We start from the raw sequence: 24,432 nt of genomic DNA on the forward strand, positions 1-24,432 counted from the left end.
CTGGATGGAGCTTGAGAAATAAAGAATTTGGTGTTGGAGAGGGAGACCTCGGGGGCAGGATATTCCCAGGGAAAGAGAAGAAAAAAAGGGCTGAGAACAGAGTCCTGAGAATATGGCTTCTTAAGGGGTAAGAAGAGGAAAACGAGCCTCCCAGGAGACAGAGGAGAGGCCAGAAAGGCAGGATTAAAAACCAGATGGAGGAGGCAGTGATGGGCAGCTTGGGCTCTGCTAGGGGATCATGGAAGTCCAGGACCAAAAAACACCCACGGGCTTAGCAGTGAGAACAGTGGCAGAAAGCTGCCCACGTTGCAGCTGTAAATCACAATTTGGGAGTGGCTTCAATCCAAACCATCAGATTGTGCAGGATTCTTAAGCCACTTTTGGCAGCAGAACTGGTGGTTGGATTGATCTGGAGTTGGGGATTGTGGAGGTGGAGAGCTGGTGGGAAAAAAAAGTGAAAATGTTAGTCACTCAGTCCTGTCCAACTCTTTGTGACCCCATGGACTGTAGCCCTCTGTTCATGGAATTCTCTAGGCAAGAATACTGGAGTGGGTGCCATTCCCTTTTCCAGGGGATCTTCCTGACCCAGGTATCCAACCTGGGTTTCCTGCATCGCAGGCAGATTCTTTACCAACTGAGCCACCAGCAGGGTGCTGGTGGGCCCACAGAGAGGCTTAGGGTGTGGTGGGAAGGGACATGAACTTGGGTGTGTTGCCACAGAGAGGTTGTTCCTACTGAGTAGGTGGAAAGGCAGGTTTCCTGGTGAGACTGAGTGGAGAGGAAGGGAGGGAAGAGTTATGGTCAGAGAAAGGTGCAGGTTCTGGTATCATAACCCAGGATAGTACACGTGAAATGAGTTCAAACTGTCAAGTGTCATTTCGCTGTTTAGAGTCTGTTATTAGTAGAGCTGGAGTCTGAAACAATTTATGCGACACTGGATGTGGAGAATGGAGTGAAAGTCGGGGCTAGGTGAGAAACCAGTCCCCAGCTCGCAGGAAAAAGCTGAGAGCCTGGATTAAGACCAGAGGAGACGCCAAGGAGGCTTCAGAATTGAGGGGGCGGGGGTGGTAGGCTCTAGAGCAGATCTGGATGGGACAGCCGTCCGGGGGGAACAGCGGACGGTGCCGGTGGGGATGCTGGGCTTGACTTGGCCCTGTCGAGATTAGGTGCTGTGGTGTGGCGGGTGTAGGGACTGGAGCTTGGAGGGCGCCTCCGGCACACTGACCTGTCTCCCGCACAGGGCTCATGGGCCCCCAAGAAGGAGCCTTACACCCGGGAGATGCTGGCGATCTCCTTCATCTCGGCGGTCAACCGCAAGCGGAAGAAGCGGCGGGAGGCTCGGGGACTGGGCAGCAGCACAGACGACGACTCGGAGCAGGAAGCGCACAAGCCTGAGGCGGGGGCGCCGGCGCCGGGGGCCCAGGACCGGCCGGAGGGGCAGCGGCCGGGAGCCGCCGCCCCCGAGGCCCCCGGACGCCTCAGCCCCCCGGCGGCGCCGGAGGAGCGGCCGGCCGCGGACACGCGCTCGATCGTCTCGGGCTACTCCACCCTGTCCACCATGGACCGCAGCGTGTGCTCGGGCGCCGGGAGCCGGCGGGCGGGCGCGGGGGACGAGGCGGACGACGAGCGCAGCGAGCTGAGCCACGTGGAGACGGACACGGAGGGCGGCGCGGGGCCCGGGGGGCGCCCGGCGCGCCGGCCCTCGTTCAGCTCGCACCACCTGATGCCCGGCGACACCCTGGCGCGGCGCCGCCTGGCCCGGAGCCGCGCGGACGGCGAGGGCGCGGCCGCGGCCGCGGGGCTGCCGGGCTCGGCCTCGTCCAGCAGCCAGGAGTCGCTGCGCCCCCCGGCGGCCGTGGCGGCGGCGGCGGCGGCGCTGGGCTCGCGGCCCTCGCGCCTCGAGGCGTTGCGGCTGCGCCTCCGCGGCACCGCCGACGACATGCTGGCCGTGCGGCTGCGGCGGCCGCTGTCCCCCGAGACGCGGCGGCGCCGGAGCAGCTGGCGCCGGCACACCGTGGTGGTGCAGAGCCCGCTCACCGACCTCAACTTCAACGAGTGGAAGGAGCTGGGAGGCGGGGGTCCCCCGGAGTCCGCGGGCCCGCGGGCGCACAGCGACAACAAGGACTCGGGCCTCAGCAGCCTGGAGTCCACCAAGGCGCGGGCCCCGCCGCCCGCCGCCCCGCTGCCGCCCGCGCCCGGGGCCCCGGGAGCCCCGCAGAGCCAGCCCCCGCGCCGCTCGGCCGCCCCCCGCCTCCATCAGTGTCTATGACGCCGCCCGCGCCGCCCACCCCCCACCCCCGGTTTCCCACGAGTCGTCTTTGCCTGCGCCCCTTCTCTGGTCGCCCGTGGGAGCAGCCGGGCGCAAGTGGGGGGCGCTGAGGCCGCGTCTCTGGTTTGTGCGCTGGAAAGGGTCGGGAGTGGCCAGAGGAGAAGCCGGGGCTGGACACGGAGTGTGAGTGGAAGGCAGGGGCTCCGAGGCTGAGGAGACCGAGGAGGGTTCGGCTACTGGGGCTCCGTGCAGGGCTGTGAGGGTCTTTGCCCCCTGGATAAGTGTGCCCTTCTGGACCCGTGTGTCTGCACTTAGGGACCTTGTGCGTGTGGATAGGGAGCTCCTAAGGCTCAGACTAAGGTGATGCTGGCTCCTCACGCCTTTCCTCTGTCCTCCCCGCCCTGCATTAGCTCCTAGCTGCCAGCTAAGGTGGGGGTGTGTGTGTATGTGTGTTGGGGGAGAGGAGGTAGGGTGATAGTGTCCGTGGGGGGAGGGAGGGGGTGTGCGAGTGTGTGTCCTCACTGTCCAAGTGTTTCCAGTAGCAACTTCTGCCACTCCTGCCCCTTGCCTCCCCCGCCCCCATCAGGGCTCCCTGTCTTCCGTGCACACAGGGATCCTGCTCCCCTGCTGCTTGTCAGAGCCAGAGAAGGGGGTTGGGGCCCCTCCACAGAGGCAGGACTGACACTTACCAGGGCTACTCCCCACACCAAGCTTTTTCCAATCTTTACATTACCACCATGGGGAGCTGCCCGTGCCCCAGACCGCCTGGGGAGGGTCCAGAGTCCCCCCTGCTAGACCTCTTGCCCCTCTTTTTGTTCTTCCAGCTGTGCCTGCTCCTTCCACAGCTCAGGCACGCGGGCCCCACCTTCTTCCCTTTAAGGTGGAGGGTAGGAAACATCCTTGGTGTCTGAGTGTCTGCCTCTCATTCACTCTCTCTCTCACACAGACGGATGGGATCTGCGCTGGGCTGCTCCTTCGGGAAGGGCAGGACCCAGCGCCCTCTTCCCCCCACAGTTGTAAATAGATCTCAGATCACAGGCCTCTCCACCCCCGTCCTCACTCATCCCAGGGAAGCCCAGGGGGTTGTGAACCCACTGCCACGTCTATCGGTCCTCTTGTTTTATGCAACGATTTGCTGTAAAGTAGATTTCTTGATCCTCCCTCCCTCATCCTTTATTGTAAATATTGTCTCTAAATGTGTAACATATTATAAAGAATTTATAAGGATTTTTAAAGATGTTTTGCTCATTTAAAAAAGTGTTGTAACAGTGTTGAATAAGCCTCTGCCCGACGTCCGCATGTCTCCTTTCACTGTGTCCTTGACACACTCTCTAGGCGACAACTAAGATTTCCTGCTTCTGAAAAGTCCTGTCTGAACAGTATAGTCAATATCTTGGAAATAAATGGCCTTCCTTGAGGCACAAGTCAGCTGTCTCACTTGTTTGGGAGGGAGGAGAGGGACAGAGTGGGGCTGGGAGGCGTTAAAAGTGAGGTACCTGGCCCACGGAGCAGAGGCAGTGGGGCTGGGCCAGCTGGTGGCAGAGTGGAGACAGACCTCTGCTTCCTGGTAGCTTGGAGCTGTCCTGGGAGACTGGCCTGAGCAATGACTTGGGCACAGAAGATAAGATGGAGGGTGCTGACCCTCATCACTGCAGAAGATTTTCACGCACCTGCTCTCTTTTCCTGCAGAGACCAGGAAGGGCACAGGCACCTTCCTTCTCAGGTCTGTCTGGACCTTCAGAATGGTCCAGAGGTGCTGGCCATCAGAGAGGAGGCTTTGGGAAAGCCCAGGGACCTCCCTCCTGGCCAGCTGCCATCACAGGCACTCTGGATCCAGACAATAAAGAGGACAGTATGGATTTTGCCCTGTGTCTTATTCACATACGTAAGCTTACAACCTGGGATGAGCTTCCTTCCATGTCATGCCTCTGTAGTTGCTCCTGCCAGCTTCAGGCTGTCTCTGATGACACTAGTAGCCATCTGTAGGAAAAACAGATGACAGTCATCAAAGAGAACCTGGAGAGGAGCCTTGGAACTGGGAAGAGCTTAGTGGCTCACTGAAGTCTGCTTCCTTCTTCTACCTCTGTCCCGGAGGTTGTTTTTGATTGGCACATGGGCTAAGAGCTAGTGTTACTGTGGGCTCACACCAGCCCCCAAGGGCTTTATATGTCCTTAACTAATCCTCCCAAACTCTTTGGAGCTATGGTCACAATATTGTTGTCTCCATTTTTATATGTGAGGAAATTTTAGGCACAGAGAGATGACATACTTGTCCAGGGTCACACAGCTAATAAGCGGTAAAGGCAGGATAAATCTAAGCCCAGAAAGACATAAGGACAGGGTTACTGCCCACTGGGCTTCCTTCATGCTATAGTAGGCTTTGCGTGAGAATAGATTAAAAACCGGGTTTCTCTGGTGGCTCAGTGGTAAAGAATCCGCCTGCCAATGCAGGAGACAGGTTTGGTTACTGGGCCAGGAAGATCCCCTGGAGAAGGAAATGGCAACCCACTCCAGCAGTCTTGCCTGGAAAATCCCACGAGCAGAGGAGCCTGGCGGGCTATAGTCCATGGGGTCACAAAAGAGTCGGACACGACTTAGCAATTAAACAACGACAGATCAAAACCCTGTGCTTTCCTTCAAAACCAAAGAGAAATGAAGACATCTCCAGTAAAGAAAAGCAGGCAATTTGTCATTAGCAGGTCTGCCCTGTAAGAAATAATGGAGTCCGGTGAGCTGAAATGAAATACACTAAATGGTAACTTGAATCCATACAAAAACATAAAGGACACCATTAAGGGGAACATGTAGGCATTATAAAAGACAGTATAAACATTTTTATTTATTTTTTGACCATGTCACATGGCTTGTGGCATTTTAGTTCCCCAACTAGGGATCGAATATGCCCTCTACAATTTCCATTGGAGGACTCCGCAGGGAGTCCTAACCACTGGACTGCCAGGGAATTCCCATAAACATCTTTATTTGTAATTCTTCTATTTTTTGTCCTTAACTCCCTGTTTTTTAAAGGTAGTTGCATAAGATGATAATTACAAAACTGTGTTGACAGGCTTATAATGTATAAAGATCAAATTGTTATGACAATAAGAGCATAAAAGAGTCAGGAGGGAATGGAGTTATAATGAAGCAAAGCTTTTGTATGTTATGAAAATTAAGTTAGTATTAATGTAAACTAAACTGTTTTAAATTAAGATACTAATTGTAACCCCCAGGGCAACCACTAAGAAAATAACTCTCTCAAAATATTATAAATGAAAAAACAGCGAATTAAAAAGATACACTAGAAAATGTCTGTTTCACACAAAAAAGGGAAGGAATCAAGGACTAGAAGAACAACATAAGACATATGAAAAACAGCAAAATGGCAGGCATAAATCCTACCTTATCTGTAATTATGTTGAATGTAAGTGGAGTAAACACCCTGATCAAAAGACAGAGATTGCCAGAATTGATTAAAAAACATGCTCCAACTACATGCTGTTCACAAAAGCTGTACTTTAGATTCAAAGACACAAAATAGTTGAAAGTGAAAGAATGGAAAAAGATCCGAAATGATGAAAAGGGTTATGAAAGAGAGCCAGAGTGGTTACACAGGTATGAGATAAAACAGGCTTTTAAGATAAAAAAAAAAAAAATTACTAGAGACAAGAAGGATGTTTTATAAGAATAAAAGGGTCAGTCTACCAAGAAGATAAAATGATTATAAATACATATGCTTCAAAAAGTGATCTTCAGAAAACGAAGATCATGGCATCTGGTCCCATCACTTCATGACAAATAGATATGATAACAATGGGAAGAGTGACAGACTTTATTTTCTTGGGTTCCCAAATCACTGCAGATGGTGACTGCAGCCATGAAATTATAAGATGCATGCTCCTTGCAAGAAAAGCTATGACAAACTTAGCGCATTAAAAAGCAGAGACATTACTTTGCCAACAAAGGTCTGTATAGTCAGTCTATGGTTTTTCCAGTAGCATGTATGGATGTGAGAGTTGTACTAAGAAGAAAGCTGAGCCCTGAAGAATCGATGCTTTTGAACTATGGTGTTGGAGAAGACTCTCGAGAGTCCCTTGGACCGCAAGGAGATCAAACCAGTCAATCCCAGAGGAAATCAATTCTGAATATTCATTGGAAGGACTGATACTGAATCTGAAGCTCCAATACTTTGGCCACCTGAGGCAAAGAGCTGACTCATTAGAAAAGACCTTGATGCTGGAAAAGACTGAAGGTGGGAGGAGAAGGGGACCACAGAGGGTGAGATGGTTGGATGGCATCACCGACTCAATGGACATGAGTTTGAGCAAGCTTTGGGAGATGGTGAAGGACAGGGAAGCCTGGCGTGCTGCATTCCATGGGGTCACAAAGACTGGGACATGACTGAGTGACTGAACAACCACAATATATGCTTCTAACAACAAAACCTGAAGCAGAAACTAACAGAATTGAAAGGAAAGTAGACAATTCAAAGCAATAGTTAGAGAAAATTCCAGTGGTTAGAACTCCATGCTTTCACTGCCAAGGGCACAGTTTCAATCCTTGGCCCCTCAAGTTGTGTGGCGTGACCCAAGAAGCAAACAAAAATCAAAAAAATAGTCGGACATTGTCACTTTCAATAATGACTGGAACAACTGGACAGATCAATAACAAAATAGAAAATGTGAACAATACTATGAACCAACTAGATCTAACAATCTCCAAAGAAGCTTCCACCCAACAACAGCAGAATATACATTTTCTTCAAGTGTGCATGGGACATTCTTCAGGATAGACAAAAAGGTAGGCCATAAAACATGCCCAGAACATTTAAATTACAATTTAAATTTTAATAAATTTAAAAGGATTGAAATCACACAAAGTTTATTCTCCAAACACAAGGGAATTAAGTTAGAAGTTAGCAACAGAAGATTTTGGAAAGTTCACAAACATGTGGCAATATAAAAGCACACTCCTAAATATTTAATGAGTCAAAGAAGAAATCACAGGGAAAATTAGAAATACTTAAATGAAAGCAAAAGCACAGCATGTCAAAGCTTATGGGATGCAGCTAAATTAGCTCTCTGAGGGAACTTTATAGCTGTAAATGTCATACTGGCAAAGAGAGATTTCAAATCAACACCATAACCTTGCATCTTAAGAAACGAGAAAAAGAAAAGCAAACTAAACCCAAAACAAGCCAAAGGATGGAAATAAATGAAACAGAAAATATAAAAAAATAGAGAAGATAAAACTAAAAGTTGGTTTTTGGAGAAGGTCAACAAAACTGACAAATATTTAGTTTTTTTTCTTGGTCAGTCTAACTAGGTATTTATCAGTTTTGTCGATCTTTTCCAATAACTAGCTTTTAGTTTTATAATTTTTAATTAATCTTCTCTTTTTTTCTATTTTCATTTGTCATTTAAAAAATGCAAATCACACCCCCGATGAGATATCATTTCACACTCACCAGGATAGATTAAATCAAGAAAGTAGAAAATAACAAGTGTTGCTGAAGATATGGAGAAGTAGGAACCCTGGAACACTGCTGGAGGCCGTGCAAAACAGTACAGCTACTATGAAAAATAGTTTGGTGGTTCCTCAAAAAATTAAACATAAAATTACCTTCTCCAAAATTACCATATGATCCAGCAATTCCACATCCAGCTTTATACCCAATAGAAATGAAAATGTATGTCCCAACAGAAACTTGTACCTGAATGTTTATAGCAGCATTGTTCATCATAACCAAAAGGTGGAAATAGCCCAAATACCATAAATAGATAAATCATTGTATTTACATAAAATGAAATATTATTCAACCATAGAAAGAAAGAAATCTTGCCATTTGCGACAACATGGACAGATCTTGAAGACATTATGTACATGAGATAAGTCAGAAAGGACAAATACCATATGCGCTCATTACATATGGAATAAAAAAAATCTTACAGAGAACAAATGGTGGTTGACAGAAGTGGGGGTTGGAACGGGGTGAAATGGGAGAATGGAGTCGAAAGGTGCAAGCTTTCAGTTATATTTTCAGTCAGTCCTGGGGATGTAACGTACAGTGTGGTAACTATAGTTAATTATACTGTTACATTGCATAGTTGAAAGCAAAAGAGTAAATCTTTGCTAAGAGAGAAAATCTTAAGAATTCTCATCACAAGAATAAAATTTTCTCTAACTATGGATGGTGAGAGATGTTAACTAGACTTACTGTGGTGATCGTTGTACAATATACACAAATATTCCATCGTTATGTTGTATACCTGAAACTGATTCAATGTTGTATGTCAATTGTACCTCAATAAAGAAGTCTTTATCACTCCCCCACTTTATTTCTATAAGTGATGAACAATCTAAAAATGAAATTAAGGAAACAATTCTATTTATAATAGCATCAAAAATAATAAAACATGTAGGAATAGATTTAATAAAAAAGTGCAAAACTGTACCAAGAAAATTAAAATATCATTGAAAGAAATTTTAAAAGATCTTAATAAACGGATATTCCATGTTTTAGAAGATCTTATGTTGTTAAGTTGAGAGATTTAACACAATCCCTATTAAAATCCCCTTTTTTTTTTTGTCTTTTTTGGCAGAAATTGACAAACTGATCCTAAAATTCCTATGGAAATGTGAGGGACCTAGAACAACCAAAACAATCTTGAAAAGAAAGTTCCCAGTTTCAAAACTTACCACCAATCAAGACACTGTGGTACTGGCATGAGGCCAGACATATCCTTCATAGGAAAACGCCCAGTCTGGTTGGGTTGAACTAAAGGAATAGGATTTTTCTCTGACATGGGCAGGTGGAAGGACTAGTGGTGGGTCTGAGCTGAAGCAGACAGTCTGCGGATTTGAGTGAAATTCCTGGCACATGGCCAGGGGAATGGGGTGGAGCTTCCTGCCAGATGTCGTTAAGAGTGCTGTCAACCAGTCCTCCGTTAGGGAATGTTGAGGGAGCCTATGTCAGCTAATGGGTACAGTGGCCTTGGGCCCAAGGCCCTGGCACTGTAAAGGATGCTTTGCTGCCCCGTGAGTTTAGGGTCACTTAAGTAGCAGCAAGCCACTCAGAGATCAAAGAGGAAGAACACTCCCAGGGGACTCAGAGATGTGCAGATGGTGAGGGAGAAAATATGTGGACTTCCCAGGTTCCTATTGGTAAAGAAGCCCCCTTTCTACTGTCAATTAGCATCTGGCTCTGAGACCAACCTGAGGTCAATCAAATCCTTTGCTCAGTCACTCTCCCTATCAGTAGACAGGAGGTAATGATACCAATAGCCCATATGGTAAGGATTAAATGAACACTTAATACATGTGTTTGTGTGCTCACTTGCTTTAATCGTGTCCAACTCTGCAACCATGGACTGTAGCCTGCCAGGCTCCTCTGTCCATAGGATTCTCCAGGCATATATACTAGACAGGGTTGCCATATCTGTCTCCATGGAATCTTCCCGACCCAGGATTGAACCTGCGTCTCCTGCATCTCCTCCGTTGCAGGTGGATTCTTTACCCACTGAGCCACCCGGGAAGTCCTTAATATGTGTAATGATGAGTATTAAAAGCACCAAGAAAGCATGGCTAACAGGAGAGATGGGTCATGGGTTTGAGTCTTGGCTCCATCACTCTGTCGCTACAAAGTCTCTAAGACTCGTTTCCCCTTTCTCAGCCATCAACTCATTCACTATGAATGAGTTCAGGCAGCCATCATCTGCACCCCGCCCTCACCCCACCTCATCACACCACAGCCACAGGTAAACTCTGAAAAACAGCATCAGATCATGTCACCTTCTGACTTGACCCTCCTATTGGTTCAATGGCCTGAGAAGAAATTCCCCTTCCTTGCTACGTTTGCCCAAGACCAAGACCTCCTGTGATGCTGTGCCCCCTTGCCAATTCTCAATCTACTTGGGTTTCATTCATTTTCTAGAACCCACAGATGACTTCCTACCTCAGGGCCTTCTGTGGGGGACACCCAGCCACCAGCTCCGAGACAGCCCCCTTGTCGATTCTGAAGACCTTCCCTCAATGTGACCTCAGGGTCTCTGGTCACTCTCTGAGGTGGTCTTCATTACTTAGCCACCACCTTTGCAGGCCTGCTTGCCTTCCTGGGGCACAGCTCACTGTCTGTCATGATTTTGCTCAGGAACTTCTGTTTTGGCTGGGCCTCCTCCTAGGTGCTAAGGCATAGTCCCAGTGAATCAATAAGCAGTGCCCAGCCAGGAGTAGACAGTTGGGAGGTATTTGAAGGACGAATGAAGTGCCTGGCGTAACTCCTGTCATGCATTGATGGTCCCATTTATGACTTGATCTTGAACTATTGGTAAATGGGGTGATTCTGGAAAATGAAGGGGTTTGGCTACTTGCCCAGCTTTCTGGAAATAGGATGGGAGAGAGAAGGCAAGGTCTGCTGCCTTTTAAAAAGGACAAAAGGGGTGAGGTCTGACTTTTAGTCAGACCTCAAGGGCTACCTGGCAGGTGGGTGATCCAGGGAAGGGGTGTGTGACTGGGTTCCTGTGAGGCCTGGAAAAGGGTGGTTCTAGGCCACTGTCATTATCTCATAGGATGGAAGGGATGGTTTTACAGGAGGAGGTAGAGGAGACCCAATAATACCCCAGGTCTCAGCCACGCTGGAGAATGCCTAGAAGGGCAGCCTCAAGGATGATTAGAACACACTGGGACAGTGGCACAGCCTTCAGAATTCCAGGGAAACCTGAAAAACCAAAGCGGGTCAGCTGGCCCACTTGATGGCAGGGCAGGCTGGACTCTGACTTGGTAGCCTGGAAGGGTTCAGGCAGCTTGCTGGCTATAGGGTCAGGGTCCAGGGTCCCACCCAACCAGCATCTAGGGTAAATCTCCTGTCAGGGGTCTTCCAATTTCAGAGGCGACCATGGTGTAAGAGGAACCAGTAGGCCTTTGAGGAGGACAAAGCAGAAATGCAATGTGACTGGGGCTAAATCTTCAGACTATTTGCAAACTGTGGGTTTTGACCCTTTCAAGGGTCATGAAATCCAGAGTGGACTGTGACCAAATGTTTAAAATTTAACCAAAAATAGTGGCGTGCATAGTATACAGCACGTGCTATTTCACTAAATATGTGGGTGTTTGCGTGTGGACATGTCTAAATCACTGAGATGTAAAATGGATTTCTTACTGAGATACATCTGGAAAAAACAGTTTGAAAGCTGATGTTCTTGACAGGATGAGTGGAGACCATTAAAGGGTCATCTCACCCAAAGGGCAGAAGGCTGAGGCCCGATCCAGGGAACAGCTGGAGGCAAGCAGACTGGATTCAGTTTTGGGGGGAAGGCATTGGTTTTGGAGTCAGGCAGAGCTGGACTCCAAAGCTGACTGCGCATCTAACTAGCTGTATGGCGGCTGGTGAGACACCCAACACGCCTGGCATTGTCCCTTGCAGGTGTCAGTGCCAGTAGCATCCTCGCTGATGGTGGAGAGCTGGCACCCCATGAGTTGGTGGGGTTCCTCTCCAGTGTCCAGGTGATGTTGGCTCTCAAGGGCTCTTGCAGGCAGCAACAGCAACCCCCGCCAGGCCCTGATTCCACCTCTCCCACTTCATGCTCTGCCCACACTGTCTTCTGCCTGCTAAGTCGTCAGGCAGTTGGCTGCCAGGAATTCCCCCTCCCCACCCAGCCCCAGCACCTTCCAGGGTGAAGATGAGAAATAATGAGACAGCAGCCTCTAGGAAGGAGATCCAGGAGAGGAAAAAGAAACAAGTTTTATTTAAGCCCCAAACACTCAGCTAGAAAAACCAAAAAGGAAAGAGAGCAGGAAAGTGGGGGGAGAAAAGGGACATTAAAAAAGAGACAGAGAAAACACAGCAACCCTTCTCCATTTAGAAGTTGTCAAGTTACACCGACAGAGGTCACAGAATACCCAAGAAGCCATCACTGCTACACCGACATGGGCCCTACGGGGGACAGGGTGGGGTGTGAGCCGGGCTCACCCTGGGGGGTCCCACCTGGGACCCCTCGCTGAGCCTCAGGCCTGAGGCTCCTGGGGAAACAGCATATTGTGGAAGGGGTGGGAGAGAAACCCCCCATGCGAGTAACACAGCACAGTGGGCAGGGGCTGGGGGGACCAGGTACAGGGGTCCCCCCAGACGTCTCGGTTTTCTCTTGGTCAAGCACACGTTGATGGACAGAGCAGTGAGGCGCATGCAGCGGGGGTGGGGGTGGGGCTTTGACGTGCTGGGACTTTGAGAGGGCCCAGGGGCTGGGGGCGCGGGAGGAGAGCCGGAACCAGTGGTGCAGGGGTGAGGGAACACACACTCAGGCGCTTCTACACTTGGGGTCGACACACAGGTGCACACCCCTCCATGTTCACATACAGGTCTCAGAGCTGCCACGTCTGCACACACATAGTACACACGTTCTTACACACCAAGTTCTCCACGCCAAGGTGCAGGTGCGCATGTGCCAATGCCCAGGCTGGTTACACGCACCACTGTGGGCATGCCTCCCTGCACACACATGTGGGAGGTCATGTCTGTGCATGCTCATGCTTCCTTTCCTCTGCACACGGATAAATGGACTAATGCCAGTGGATACACACACACACATACACACACACACACACAGAGGTTGCGCACAACTCTTCCTATAAATGTGCTGGCACCAAAGTGAAAGGTACAAATTCCACTGGGCTCCACATTAGCAGCGGGTGGGGTGGGGCACACGACTCCCTCCATTCGCCCCCAATGGATGGACACGCCCCTTCCCCTCCCCCACAAAGGGACATTCAACTCAGGACAATGACAGCGGGGCAACATTCAGGGCACAGGGCTGAGGGTGGGGGTGGGGCAAGGGAAAAGTAGCAAGCAAAGAGTGATGGAGGGAGGAGGGGCACCCCCCCCACCCCTCCCGAGTCAGGGGGTCTCTGCACAGCCGAATCAAACCAAACCATTTCACGGGACCACAGAAACCAGGCCGATGCGCCCACCCTCCAGCCCCCTCCCCCGCCAAAACAGCGGCCAGGGAGAGTGCCGTGGTTTTCTTTTTTTTTTTTTCTTCTTTTTTAAATATTTATATATATTTATATTACGTATATTATATATATATAATATGTAAATATATTTTTAAAACAATATAAAATGTTAAGACACTTCACTTAAATGTAAAGAGTTGCCTGCAATTAAAAGTAATTGCATCATTTATGAGGTCCTTTTTTTTTTCTATTTTCCAGGGTTTTTTTTGGGGTGGGAGGGAATATTTTTTTTCCTCTTCTTTTGTTATTTTTCAAAAAGGCTTGCTTGCCTTTGTACAAAAATGATCCAAAGCTAAAAAACAAGGATGAACCAACAAAAACAACAACAAAAAAAGAAAATGAAGTAACACAACCCAGTGTCCCCTCCCTCCCCAACCCTCAACAGCTCCCCCTGGCTCTCCTCAGGTGCCAGGCCCCAGAAGGTTCTGCTCCTTCAGTGGCTCCTGCTTTCTGTGCTTTCCGTGGGGGGGGTGACTAAGCCCAACCCCCTCCTCCCCTGTGCTTCCTCCACTTTGTGCTCCAAACAGGAATCCTGCTCCCCGGGGACCCCTCTCCATCATCCTCCTCCTCCCCCATCCACAGAATGTCCCTGCTGGCCCCTCACTGTGCCCTACAGGTTGGGGGGGTGTTGCTGAGAGCCAAAACTGATCTCTCCCTCCCCTTCTCAGGACCCCCACCAAAAGCCTCACTGCCCACAGCCTCTACAAGGCGGGTGCCCAAGGGCCGGAGGTTGGGGGCACTGGCTGGCTGGTCAGGCCTCAAGGACCCTTGAGAATCTCACCAGGGTCACCAGCTCCCCATTTTAAAACCATCTCTAACACCTTCCCTGAAAACCCTCAAATCTCAGAGAGGATGGTTAAAGATTAAGTCAGCCCACCTATGGGGTCAGAGCCGTCCTCACTGCCCCCCATCAATCCCCTCTCTATTGCCCCCACTTCCCTCACAACCAGACCCTTCCCACCCTCTAGGCCTCCAAGTCTAATTTGCTAGGCCCTTCATTCTTACCCCTCCCACCCCATTAAATAAGTTAATGTCATTTAAAGTGCTAAATTAGGAAACTAAAAGTACCAGAAACCCCTCCTCGGGGCTGCCCTCTCCCAAGGCAGTGTCCCCAGCATCAGGCTGTCTGCTCAACCCACTGTCCACAGCCAGCAGTCCAAAGGTGCCCCGTTCCTCCCATTGGCACGGGCCAGGCAGCTCCTCACCGCAGGGAGGTGGCCCCCGGAAGCCAGCTCCTCTCCAGGGACACACAGATTCAGTGGCGTCACACCACCCTGAGGTCCCTCTGACTCTGGCCTCCCTCTCCAGCCCACCTGTCTTGACTCCAGGCCCACCCCGGCATGAGTGGATGGGAGCAGAGAAGCAGCAGAATTCAGTCATGTCCCGAGGGTGGGCAGGTGGGGCGCCTCCAGGGCCAAAGTCTCCTTGCATCCAATTTTCTAGCCTGATTTTGGGGTTGGTCCAATGTCCAGGTTTTCCTCCAGGAAGGTTTCTGAGGAAGGGGAAAAGGGGGTGTCTTGCCGCTCCAAGTCTCCGTGGCTCAGAGTTTGTTTGGAGTGCTCTTGGGAAGTGTGGGGGGGAAAGTGAGAAGGGAGGGCAGGGGTGCAGGAACTTCAGGACGGACTTGGGAGGGAGTGTGGGGAAAGAGAAAAGGGAAGGATGATGACAGGAGGTGCACCATTTTGGAATAGGAAATCAAGGGAAGGTGGTGTGTTTTGGTCTTTAGTTTTACTGGTTTGCTTTTTTTTTCTTTCCTTAAAAAAAAAAAAAGACAAAAGTGAATCATTCAAAAAACCAAAAACACCAACAGGGGATGGGCAGAGAAAACTGAGAGGGCCACGTCCATGGCAAACCCTTCAGAGATTCTGGACAATGAGGTGGCGATGAAGGGAGGCAGAGGAGAAAGAGATATGGCAGGGAAGAGGGAGAAGGGCAGGCTGGGGTGGGGTTATAAGGAAGCTTCTAGAAGGAGATGGAAGAATTCCTCGCTCCAAAGGAAGTCAATACGGGGATGGAGGTTCTGGAAGCCGAAGGCTTTTCTGAGACTGGGCTTGAGGTCTCATTCGAACCACTCATCTCTTTAGATGGTTTAGTGGCCTAGAACAAAAATAGAGGTTGGGGTCAGAGAGAAGAAGGGGAGCCTTTGTACTGGTCCACAGTTAGTTTTTTTAGGTTCTCAGTTATCTGTTTTATACATAGAAAGTGAAAGAAAGTGAAGTCGCTCATTCGTGTCCGACTCTTTGCAACCCCACGGACTGTAGCCCACCAGGCTCCTCCATCCATGGAATTTTCTAGGCAAGAGTATTGGAGTGGGTTGCCATTTCCTTCTCCAGGGTTTCTTCCCGACCCAGGGATCGAACCCGGGTCTCCCGCATTGCGGCCAGATGCTTTACCATCTGATCCACCAGGGAATCCCAATCTTTAATACATAGCAGTGTTTATATGTCAATCCCAATCTCGCAATTTATCCTACCCTACAGTTTTAAAAAATGAAAAATCTCCACAAATCCAAGAGAAAATTAACTGCAAAAACCAGAAACCAGAGGAGCATCTGGAGAGAGTGGTCCTTTGAGACAGGGGAGGAAGGCGCCAGAGCAGGGGTAGAAAGGGGAACACGAGGTTGGAACAAAGGGCCTGGAGTGGGCGGTTAAGTCCACAGTTACTGACAGGAAAGACAGAAGGCAGAAGAGAGACAGGAGAAGCACAAGGAAGGCCAGCCCAGGACCAGAATGGGGAGCCGGACAGGGAGCAGAACCAGACCAGGTCTGGAGGGGGAGAGGGCAAGGAAGGGAAGGAAGAAATGAAACATTAGCTGCCAAAGGGGAGGCAGGAGGGGAGAAGCAGCCCAACCAGGGCCCCTTCCAACTTCAGCAGGAGGTTTTCCGGTGGAAGCTGAAGAGTGAACTTGTCCTCCTGGAACCCTCAGGACCCCCTCGCCCACCCCCACCTCCTGCCCCACAAGTGCTCCTCCAACTTTGAGCTGTGCCATGTGGGTAATGGGGAGCCACCCCCTCATGACGTGTCTGGCACTCACAGGCCACCTCTGATAGTTAGAAACAGCCGTGCCCCCTTCCCACCTCCAGCAAACCCCGGCACCTACACTGGTCCTGGAGATGTGAGAGGGTTCTAGACCCATCTGCATCTCCTAGAGGGGACGACCTCTTACAAATGCAGATTCCTGGACCCTGCCCAGGATCCATCTGTCCTGTGAGCTCAGGAATCTGCGTTTTAGGCCAGCACCCCACGTGATCCTGCCGCACAGTTAACTCTGAGATCACTGGATTAGGGTAACACAGACCAGGTTTTCTCCCTGTAGTTGTATCCACTGTCCCTCCTGGCCTTGCTTAGCTACTGCTGCTGCTGCTAAGTCGCTTCAGTCGTGTCCAACTCTGTGCGACCCCATAGACGGCAGCCTACCAGGCTCCCCCGTCCCTGGGATTCTCCAGGCAAGAACACTGGAGTGGGTTGCCATTTTCTTCTCCAATGCATAAAAATGACAAGTGAAAGTGAAGTCGCTCAGTCATGTCCGACTCTTAGCAACCCCATGGACTGCAGCCTACCAGGCTCCTCCATCCATGGGATTTTCCAGGCAAGAGTACTGGAGTGGGGTGCCATTGCCTTCTCCATAGCTACTACTAGTGTGATAACCAAACTGCCCTGATTAAAGAAAAGAGGGTCGAGGATTGGAAGCAGAGTGCTATGGCTCACTGCCAGAGACGTCCTGCAGGTCCCGCCTGGGCATGGCCATGCCACTTCTCCTTGACCTACATAATTATCTGGCTGCTTGGCAGCCTCTATCAGATGCCCTGTAGGGGGGGTGGGGGGGTGGAAAGCAAGGTGCCCCCCGCCACCGGGAAGGGAAGTGACCACAAGCACCTGACTGGCTGACAGTGAACCTGCCCTTGAGGTTGCTGATCACATTTCTTCTTCCACATGGGCACAGCGAACTATCTCTGGGTTTTGCTCACCCACTGTGGTCTGCAGTCTACATTTTCCCCTTAATGAAAATCCAGGCGTGAGTTCACTGTCTGGGTCTTCTAACTCCTCTCATCCTGACAGAGGACACTCCTTTCTCAGAGGGGTTCCAGGCCCACAGCCCCCACATCCTCCAAATCATCCAGCCCTTTGTGGAACCCATGTGCCTGGCATGGCCTGTGTTGGAGGGGTCCCGGTACCCCGGCCTGGAGATGGACTCATTTAAAGACAACCAGGAGCTCTCTGACTCCCTTGTCACTTACTGTGGGCTCCAGTCTCACCCCTCCCCTCCCACCATTTCCCATTTAGAGTTCTTTCTCCCAAACCCAGGGGGGCAAGGGGGCATGTCCACTTTCTCCTGAGTCTCTTCACATCCCCCTGTGTCCCAAGTCAGCTGTTGGTTCCCTCCTGGCTGTCCTCTTTGGTTTCAGCTTGCCTCTCCAGTTATGAGCTTTTCCCATTCCTTCCCTTGAGCATTGGTCAAGAGTCTCACTCTGTCTCAAACTTTGGTTTCTCGAACACCTCCCTCCCAGCCTGTGCTGCCCCCTGACTCCTGCGTTCACTTGGGTGAGGTGTCCTCATTGAGAAGATGCCCCCTCCCTTTCTCCCATAGCTGGTGCAAGGCCTTTAAGCTTCATGGAGCAGCAGCGGCCACCAGCTTCCACGGGCACCCCTGCTTTTCAGGGTCACCTCTTCTACTTGCTCCGTGAGCATCTGTTTTGTGACATCCTTTCAGGCCACCTTCCCTTCCAGGAGAGTGTCCACCACTCTTCTGAAACTGAGGGAACGTGTCCAACTGTGCCCAGTGACCCTGTCCTGTGCTGCTCAGAGTTCCCACCTGATACAGCTGCTGTCTCTGAAGGTTTTCACTGCTTCCCTGTCACCAGCCAGTCCTCCCCCGTTGCTCTTAATTATGTCCAGAGAAAGAGCTTTGCCACCTTTGTGACAGGCAGAAACCTCATACACAGATGGTCAGCTTTTAGCTGGGGGAAACAGGGACCATTAGCCAGACCCACCCAAAGGGTTGAAGCCCACACCCCTCCACTTCCTGTGGGCCAGACTCTAGCCCTCTCCAGGCACCCTGAACATGCTGACCTGTTCCTCCAGGCTATGAGACACAGATTCCCACGCAAGTATAGGTTATCTTGGGGCTTCCCAGGTAGCTGAAGAGTAAAAATTCTGCCTGCCAATGCAGGAGATGCAATAGACTTGGGTTCGATCCCTGGGTTGGGAAGATCCCCTGAAGTAGGATATGGCAACCCACGCCAGTATTCTTGCCCAGAAAATTCCATGGACAGAGGAGCCTGATAGGCTACAGTCCATGGGGGCAAAGAATCAGACATGACTGAGTACCATTACCCACGTAATAATAGATCATCTTGATGCTGCCAACCCGGTTGGTGCCTCCTCCAGGGTCATTCCCAGTGCCACTGTCCCCGGCCCACATGCCCTTCTTCTTTATTATTTGCCTGAATCAGGCACTGGGTTGCCGGAAGAGGCAGGGCTTCCTCTAGCTCAAGGGGGAATAGAACCAATGGCACTTCAGGCTGTTCCCTTCTAGCCAGTGACTAATCTAGGGATGGGCAATAAGAAGAGAGGGGAGATCAGTTGGGAGTCTCTGGGGAAGGTTCTCCTGCTTCTAAAATGATCTGTGGGGCTTCCCTGGTGGTCTGATGGTTGAGAATCTGCCTTCTAATGCAGGGGCCACCGGTTTAATCCCTGGAAGATCCCACAAGACACAGGGCAGTTAAAGCCGTGTACCACAACTACTGAAGCCCACGTGCCTAAAGCCTGCAACAAGAGAAGCCACCACAATGAGAAGCCCGCACGCTGAAATCAGAGAGTAGCCCTGACTCGCTACAACTAGAGAAAGCCCTTGCACCAACCAAGACCCAGCAGTCAAAAAAAATTAAATCAATTTTTAAAAGTCAAGCTTTAAAAAAGAAATGGTCTGTATACTTATAGCCCTGAAATGAAGGCAGTCATGTTGCGGGGTGGGTGAGAGGATGGGCCAACAGAACCAAAATATGGAAGGAACCCAGGTCCTGATGTCCTTGATTACATGAATTCCCCAACCCTGGAGCCTCCCTGCTTCTTGTTCTAATAAAACTTTTCCTTGCTGTTTAAGTCATTTTGAATTGGAGTTTCTATTATTTGCGGCTAAAACTACTCAAACTGCCACAAGTGAGGCCAAAGTTGCTGCCTTGATGTTCTCATCAACAGCATCCCCATCTTGAGTAGCAGCTCCCCAAGGCTTGCTGGCACCCACGAAGTTATGCTTCCCGCCAAAGCAGCAGAATCCAGCATTAGGACAGCAGAATTGGTACCTGGCAAATCTGGCTTTAAGTCCTAGCTCTGCCACTTCCTAATTGTGCAACCTCTGGCAGGTATCTCTCTGGATCTTCATGTTCTCACCCGCTAAGCAAGGATAGCAGACCCTGCAGCATAGGAGTCAGGTTGAGATGCTGTACACAGAGCCAGTGCCTGCACTCAGGATGCAGGCAATAAATGGTTGCTGTTATTATTATATCATTAGTATATTAATATTTCAAGTCTGCATTGTCTATTTCCATTTGGATTGGGCCTGATCACTGGCAAATTCATTCATTCATCCAACCACTCATTCACCCAGCCAACAAACATTTACTGAGCGCCTGCATGTGCCAGGGACTGTTCTAGGTGCTGTGGGCACGTAGCAGTGACAAAGTGGTTAATGCACGTAGGAAGGTATAAAGTTGTTCGGACCATTAAATAAGATATATATACTTAAAATTGGTACAGGAAAGGAGTGCTGTTTTCTATTTTTCCTCACATCCCCAAATCTGATTTCTGCTCTGCGGCCAGGTTGGTCAACCCCGCCATCCCTCGGCTGACGGGCCTCTTGTTGAGTTTGGCCAGTGGGGTTTAGGACGGGGTGGGAAGAGAGGGGGTAAAGTTTCTCCTCTCCTCCCTCCCCACTCGGTGTGTGCTGCAGGCATGCTGTGCCCTCTGTAACTTTAGCGCCTACTGTTTAGCTCTCACAGGACGCCCTAAACTGGACACCCCCGGGTCCCTCTCCCCAGGGAGGTCCAGCTTCCAGCTCTCACTGGTCCCTGAGTGTCTCAGCATCTCCTATTGTTCACTTCATTATAGCCCCGTCCCTGGAGTCATCCAGGAGATACACTAAGTATTCAGCAGATTGCTGAGCCCAAGTAGAAGAGGCGGTGGTCCGTTTTCATGCCCGCACTGAGCCCTTGATCCTTGTCCCCTGGGAATCTGGTTCTTATCCCACCCTGAATCTTTTTTTTTTTTTTAATGTAGCTATTTATTTATTTTAGACAGCACTGGGTCTTTGCTGCAGCACACTAGCTTTCTCCAGCTGCAGCGAGTGAGGGCTACTCTCGAGTTGCGGTGCCTGGATTTCTCCTTGAGGTGGCTTCTCTTGTTGTGGAACACGGGCTGTAGAGTGCAAGATCAGCAGTTGTGGAGCATGGGCTCAGTCACCCTGAGGCCTGTGGAATCTTCCCGGACCAGGGATCGAACCCATGTCCTCTGCATCGGCAGGCAGATTCTTAACCACTGGACCATCAGGAAAGTCCATCCCACTCCCTCGACCACAACATCCAAGCGTTTTTCCTCCGTCATTTCCCCTGATTTCTCTGTAATACCAGGCACAGTTGTACCCTTTCTCCACTCTTCTACTCCAATTTCTGTGTCTGGTCCTGTCGCTTCTATTCCTCTCCCTTTCATCACTGCCAAGGCAGCTTGGAGCTCCTAGCGTTAGAGCCAAGAAGTGAGGGGGAGGCTCCGCCCAGCCCGTGGCCCTGCCAAAGGGACAGCGCAGTCGAGCACAGCAGTAACTCCTTCTCTTTGGAGGGCACTCTGGCTTTCGAAGCTATTTTCCACACCCAGTATTACAGGAGTTCAGAAGCCTGCCCCTGGGGTCTTGTCCCCATTGTACAGATGAGGAAAGAGCCTGCAGAAGTCAGAGAGAGGACTCTGACCAGGGTCACAAACGGAGCTGGGAGGAGCAGTGCCCCAGCTGGAGGACGGAAGGCCAGGTGATGCAGGGCGGCTGGAACAAATGGAGGTGAAGCGTCACGGCAGCCAGTGAGCGAGTTTAGATTTTTTTAAAAATCTGGCTGGGTCTGCAGGGCTCAGGTGGTAAGCTGGGGCAGTGATACAACCCAATCAGCATTTTAAAATAGCCCTCCCCACCCCGCAGGTCTGGGAGGATAGGAGAGAGGTCACAGAATTTGCAGGGAAACCTCAGGAAGGCTTGCACTGGGGTACTGACACACTGGGTGATTTGTTTCCCTGCCTCTTTATGATGTCTCTTTACTAAAACATCTCTACAAGAAAATGTAATACTTCATTAGAGAGAAGATGCTTTTTTTAAAAGAAAAAGGATTTACTAGAGAAGTGAAAGGGAGCGAGATAGAGCCAGACCAATCATGTGGGAAGAGAGAACCACCGGTCCCTGAGGGAGGGGGTAGCTCAGGAGACCCCCTCATCAGGGCATGGGTGGATGCCTGGGGCAGGTGACTTTCCCGAGGTGAGAGCAAGGGGGCAGTCTTGAGCTCAGAACAGAGACCTGGGCCAGCAGAGATGGCAGCTGGTTCCCAAGGAGAGGCGTGTGTGGTGTGAGAAGCAGCTGAGGAGGAAGCTGGGCGCACAGGAGTGACAGGGTGGGCACAGGAGAGTCTCCCAGGAGGGAGCCAGGAGGCGGGTGAGGGCTGACGAGGGAGATGACCGTCCCACAGCCCCCCGTGTGTGGGCGGCAGATCGTATGCCCAACACGCTGCAGAGAGGTGAGCAGACTGCAGAGTGGTGAAGAGGCCACTGGAGACCCAGCCGAGCCCAGGCGTGAAGCTTGGAGCGGGCCTGGGCCGAGGAATGAATGGAGGAGAGGCGATGGAAGTGACTGGAGGGGCAGGAGAGGGCAACTGGCAGAGGAGCTGGTGCCGGGGGAGTTGGGAGTCAGGGGGAGAGATGGGGAACCTAATTACAGAGGAAGGAGACCTCCGCTGGAGAGACTGAGGCCAATGTGTGCCCGGGTAGAGGGGTGGGAGGGGTGGAGGGTGAAAGACAGAGGTGTCAGACAGTCTGGATTTGAAACCCCCTCCACCACTTGTCAGCCGTATGACCTTGGGTAAAGCCTCAGTTTCCTCATCTGTCAAATGGGGATAATAAGGCCCTTCCTCAGAGTGGGGAGTGTGCAGTGGGCTAACGTCAGTCTGGCAGAACGTCAGCTACTGTTCTAGACCCTGAGGAGAGACCAGCCTGGACAGGACAAGGGAACACGGTGGTGACACGAAAAAGAGCTGGGACCCGTGAGGAAAACAGTGGGCCAGCAGGAAGCTAGTGAGGGGCCTGGTTGGCCCGTCTCCACAACACTCTGAGAGAACCAATAGGCCTGTGTGCCCAAGGCGGGTTGCAGAGCGTGGGGTGGGAAGAGCTTTGAGATTCTGGGGTCCCAGTCCCGGCTCTGATGCCACCTTGCTATGGGCCCTTGGGAAATTCCCTTCCTTTTCTGAGCTGTCCCCTGGTCTGTCAAGGAGGTGACTGGATTTACCCATCTCTAACCTCCTGCCTCTGAGCCTAGAACCTTCCTCAAGTCATAGCATCTGGACATTTCCTTCCCCCACTCCCACCCAACACTTAGAATACAGGAGCTGCTTGGAAATACTGAAGCACATGAGTGAACTAAAGGTCTTTCCTGACATCTAGGCCCAGGGACCACCCTGCATCTTCTGATCAGGCCACAGGTGGGCCATGGGTGAGGCTGTCACCTCTACATACCATCCTTAATCTGAAAGAGGGTACAGCACCCTCACCACTCCTATGCACCCTGCTATAACCCAAAAACAAGACTGAAAAGGAGATGCAAAACTGGTTTCTCCCTCAGTTGGGAGGTGGACTAAAAAACTAAGAGGGAGGCTGAGTTGAGAGTAGAGGGCCAAGGAGCAGGTGGGACCTGAGAACAGAGGGAAGGAAGCAGAGGAGCAGGAATAAAGGCCCCCTCCCACACCCCAGGGCACCGGCCTTAGAAGGGCCCAGGCATTGGGGTCTGCTCACTCTGCCCTGTCCAGGAGCAGCTGGGGAGATGGTCCTCTCTGGCCCTGAGTGAGGGGCCTTCTGCAAGAGGAGTGATCAGTGATCTGGCTATGTTCTCAACCAGATCCTGAGCACTGGTACTGGAGAGAGGAAGGAGAAAATGGTTTGAGGGACCAGTGGGGCAGTCCTGACCGAGAGGACCTCCCTGGACAGCCGCAGGGTGGTGGTCACAGGAATACTGGCAGGAGACAGCCAGCACCCAGCAGGAGTGCATAGCACTGCCGGAGGCTGGAGGTGAGCTGTGGGGGTGGGATCTGTGCGGGACTGTGGCCCTGCCCCGAGGTGCCCAGGCTTACCTGCTGCTGGGCCTGGATCCTCATGTACTCGGCCCTCTGCTTGCCATGCTTGCCTTTGTCGGGGCTGCCTGCCTGGCCCTGGGCTGCCTTCAGCCGAGAGGCCCCTGGAGTCACCACCTTCATGGGGGGCACACTGCCACCGCCGCTCTGCATGAAGAGGAACAGGGTCAAGCTGGAGATGGGCTCACACAGGCGCCCTAGGTACAGTAGCCCTCTGAGACCTGGAGAGCCCTCCCCGGCTTCATACCCCCATCCAGGACTCAGGCACACTCTCTGAGGCCAGGGTTAAGTCTTCCCCGCAGGGGAGGGGACAGAACCCCAGCCAAATTCCAAGCAACTCCCAAGTGAGAGCTCTTTGGTGGTCTCCTTGAGTGGCCCAGGGGCAGCTGGTGCCCTTCTAGGTGAATTGTTTTTAAAGTAAGTATTCCTGGCATCATTCTCACTCCTGGCAAGGGGTTCCATCCTGGGCCCTGGAGAACATACCTGAGATTTGGGAGAGAGGTCTTTATGAAAGTGAAAGTCACTCAGTTGTGTCTGACTCTTTGCGACCCCAAGAACTATACTGTCCATGGAATTCCCCAGGCCAGAATACTGGAGTGGGTAGCCTTTCCCTTCTCCAGGGGATCTTCCCAACCCAGGGATTGAATCCAGGTCCCCTGCATTGCAGGTGGATTCTTTACCAGCTGAGCCACAAGGGAAGCCCAAGAATACAGGAGTGGGTAGCCTATCCCTTCGCCAGCAGATCTTCCCAACCAAGGAATCGAACCTGGGTCTCTTGCGTTGCAGGTGGAT

At 51.2% G+C, this 24,432-nt stretch overlaps 2 protein-coding genes across 8 annotated transcripts in view; one reads left to right on the forward strand and one right to left on the reverse strand.

The window, feature by feature from the left end:
* ARHGAP23 (Rho GTPase activating protein 23) overlaps window positions 1–3,693 on the forward strand; it is an 81,509-nt gene extending 77,816 nt beyond the window's left edge. For all 7 annotated transcript variants that reach the window (XM_055407702.2, XM_055407701.2, XM_055407700.2 and 4 more), the window contains one exon: window positions 1,241–3,693. In XM_055407702.2, the coding sequence (XP_055263677.2) occupies window positions 1,241–2,269 (1,029 nt within the window). In that variant the 3' untranslated portion in view covers window positions 2,270–3,693. The remainder of the gene's footprint in view (window positions 1–1,240) is intronic.
* Window positions 3,694–14,238: 10,545 nt separating this feature from the next.
* Window positions 14,239–24,432, reverse strand: part of SRCIN1 (SRC kinase signaling inhibitor 1) — a 71,394-nt gene continuing 61,200 nt past the window's right edge. Inside the window, exons 20-21 of the mRNA XM_088829027.1 lie at window positions 23,641–23,787; window positions 14,239–15,370 (exon numbers count right to left, since the gene is read on the reverse strand). Of these exons, the coding sequence (XP_088685153.1) occupies window positions 15,236–15,370; window positions 23,641–23,787 (282 nt within the window). The 3' untranslated portion in view covers window positions 14,239–15,235. The remainder of the gene's footprint in view (window positions 15,371–23,640; window positions 23,788–24,432) is intronic.

This window comes from Moschus berezovskii, chromosome 20 (genome assembly GCF_049115385.1).
Source record: "Moschus berezovskii isolate FMDL1 chromosome 20, NW_MosBer_1.0, whole genome shotgun sequence".
Lineage (NCBI taxonomy): Eukaryota > Metazoa > Chordata > Mammalia > Artiodactyla > Moschidae > Moschus > Moschus berezovskii.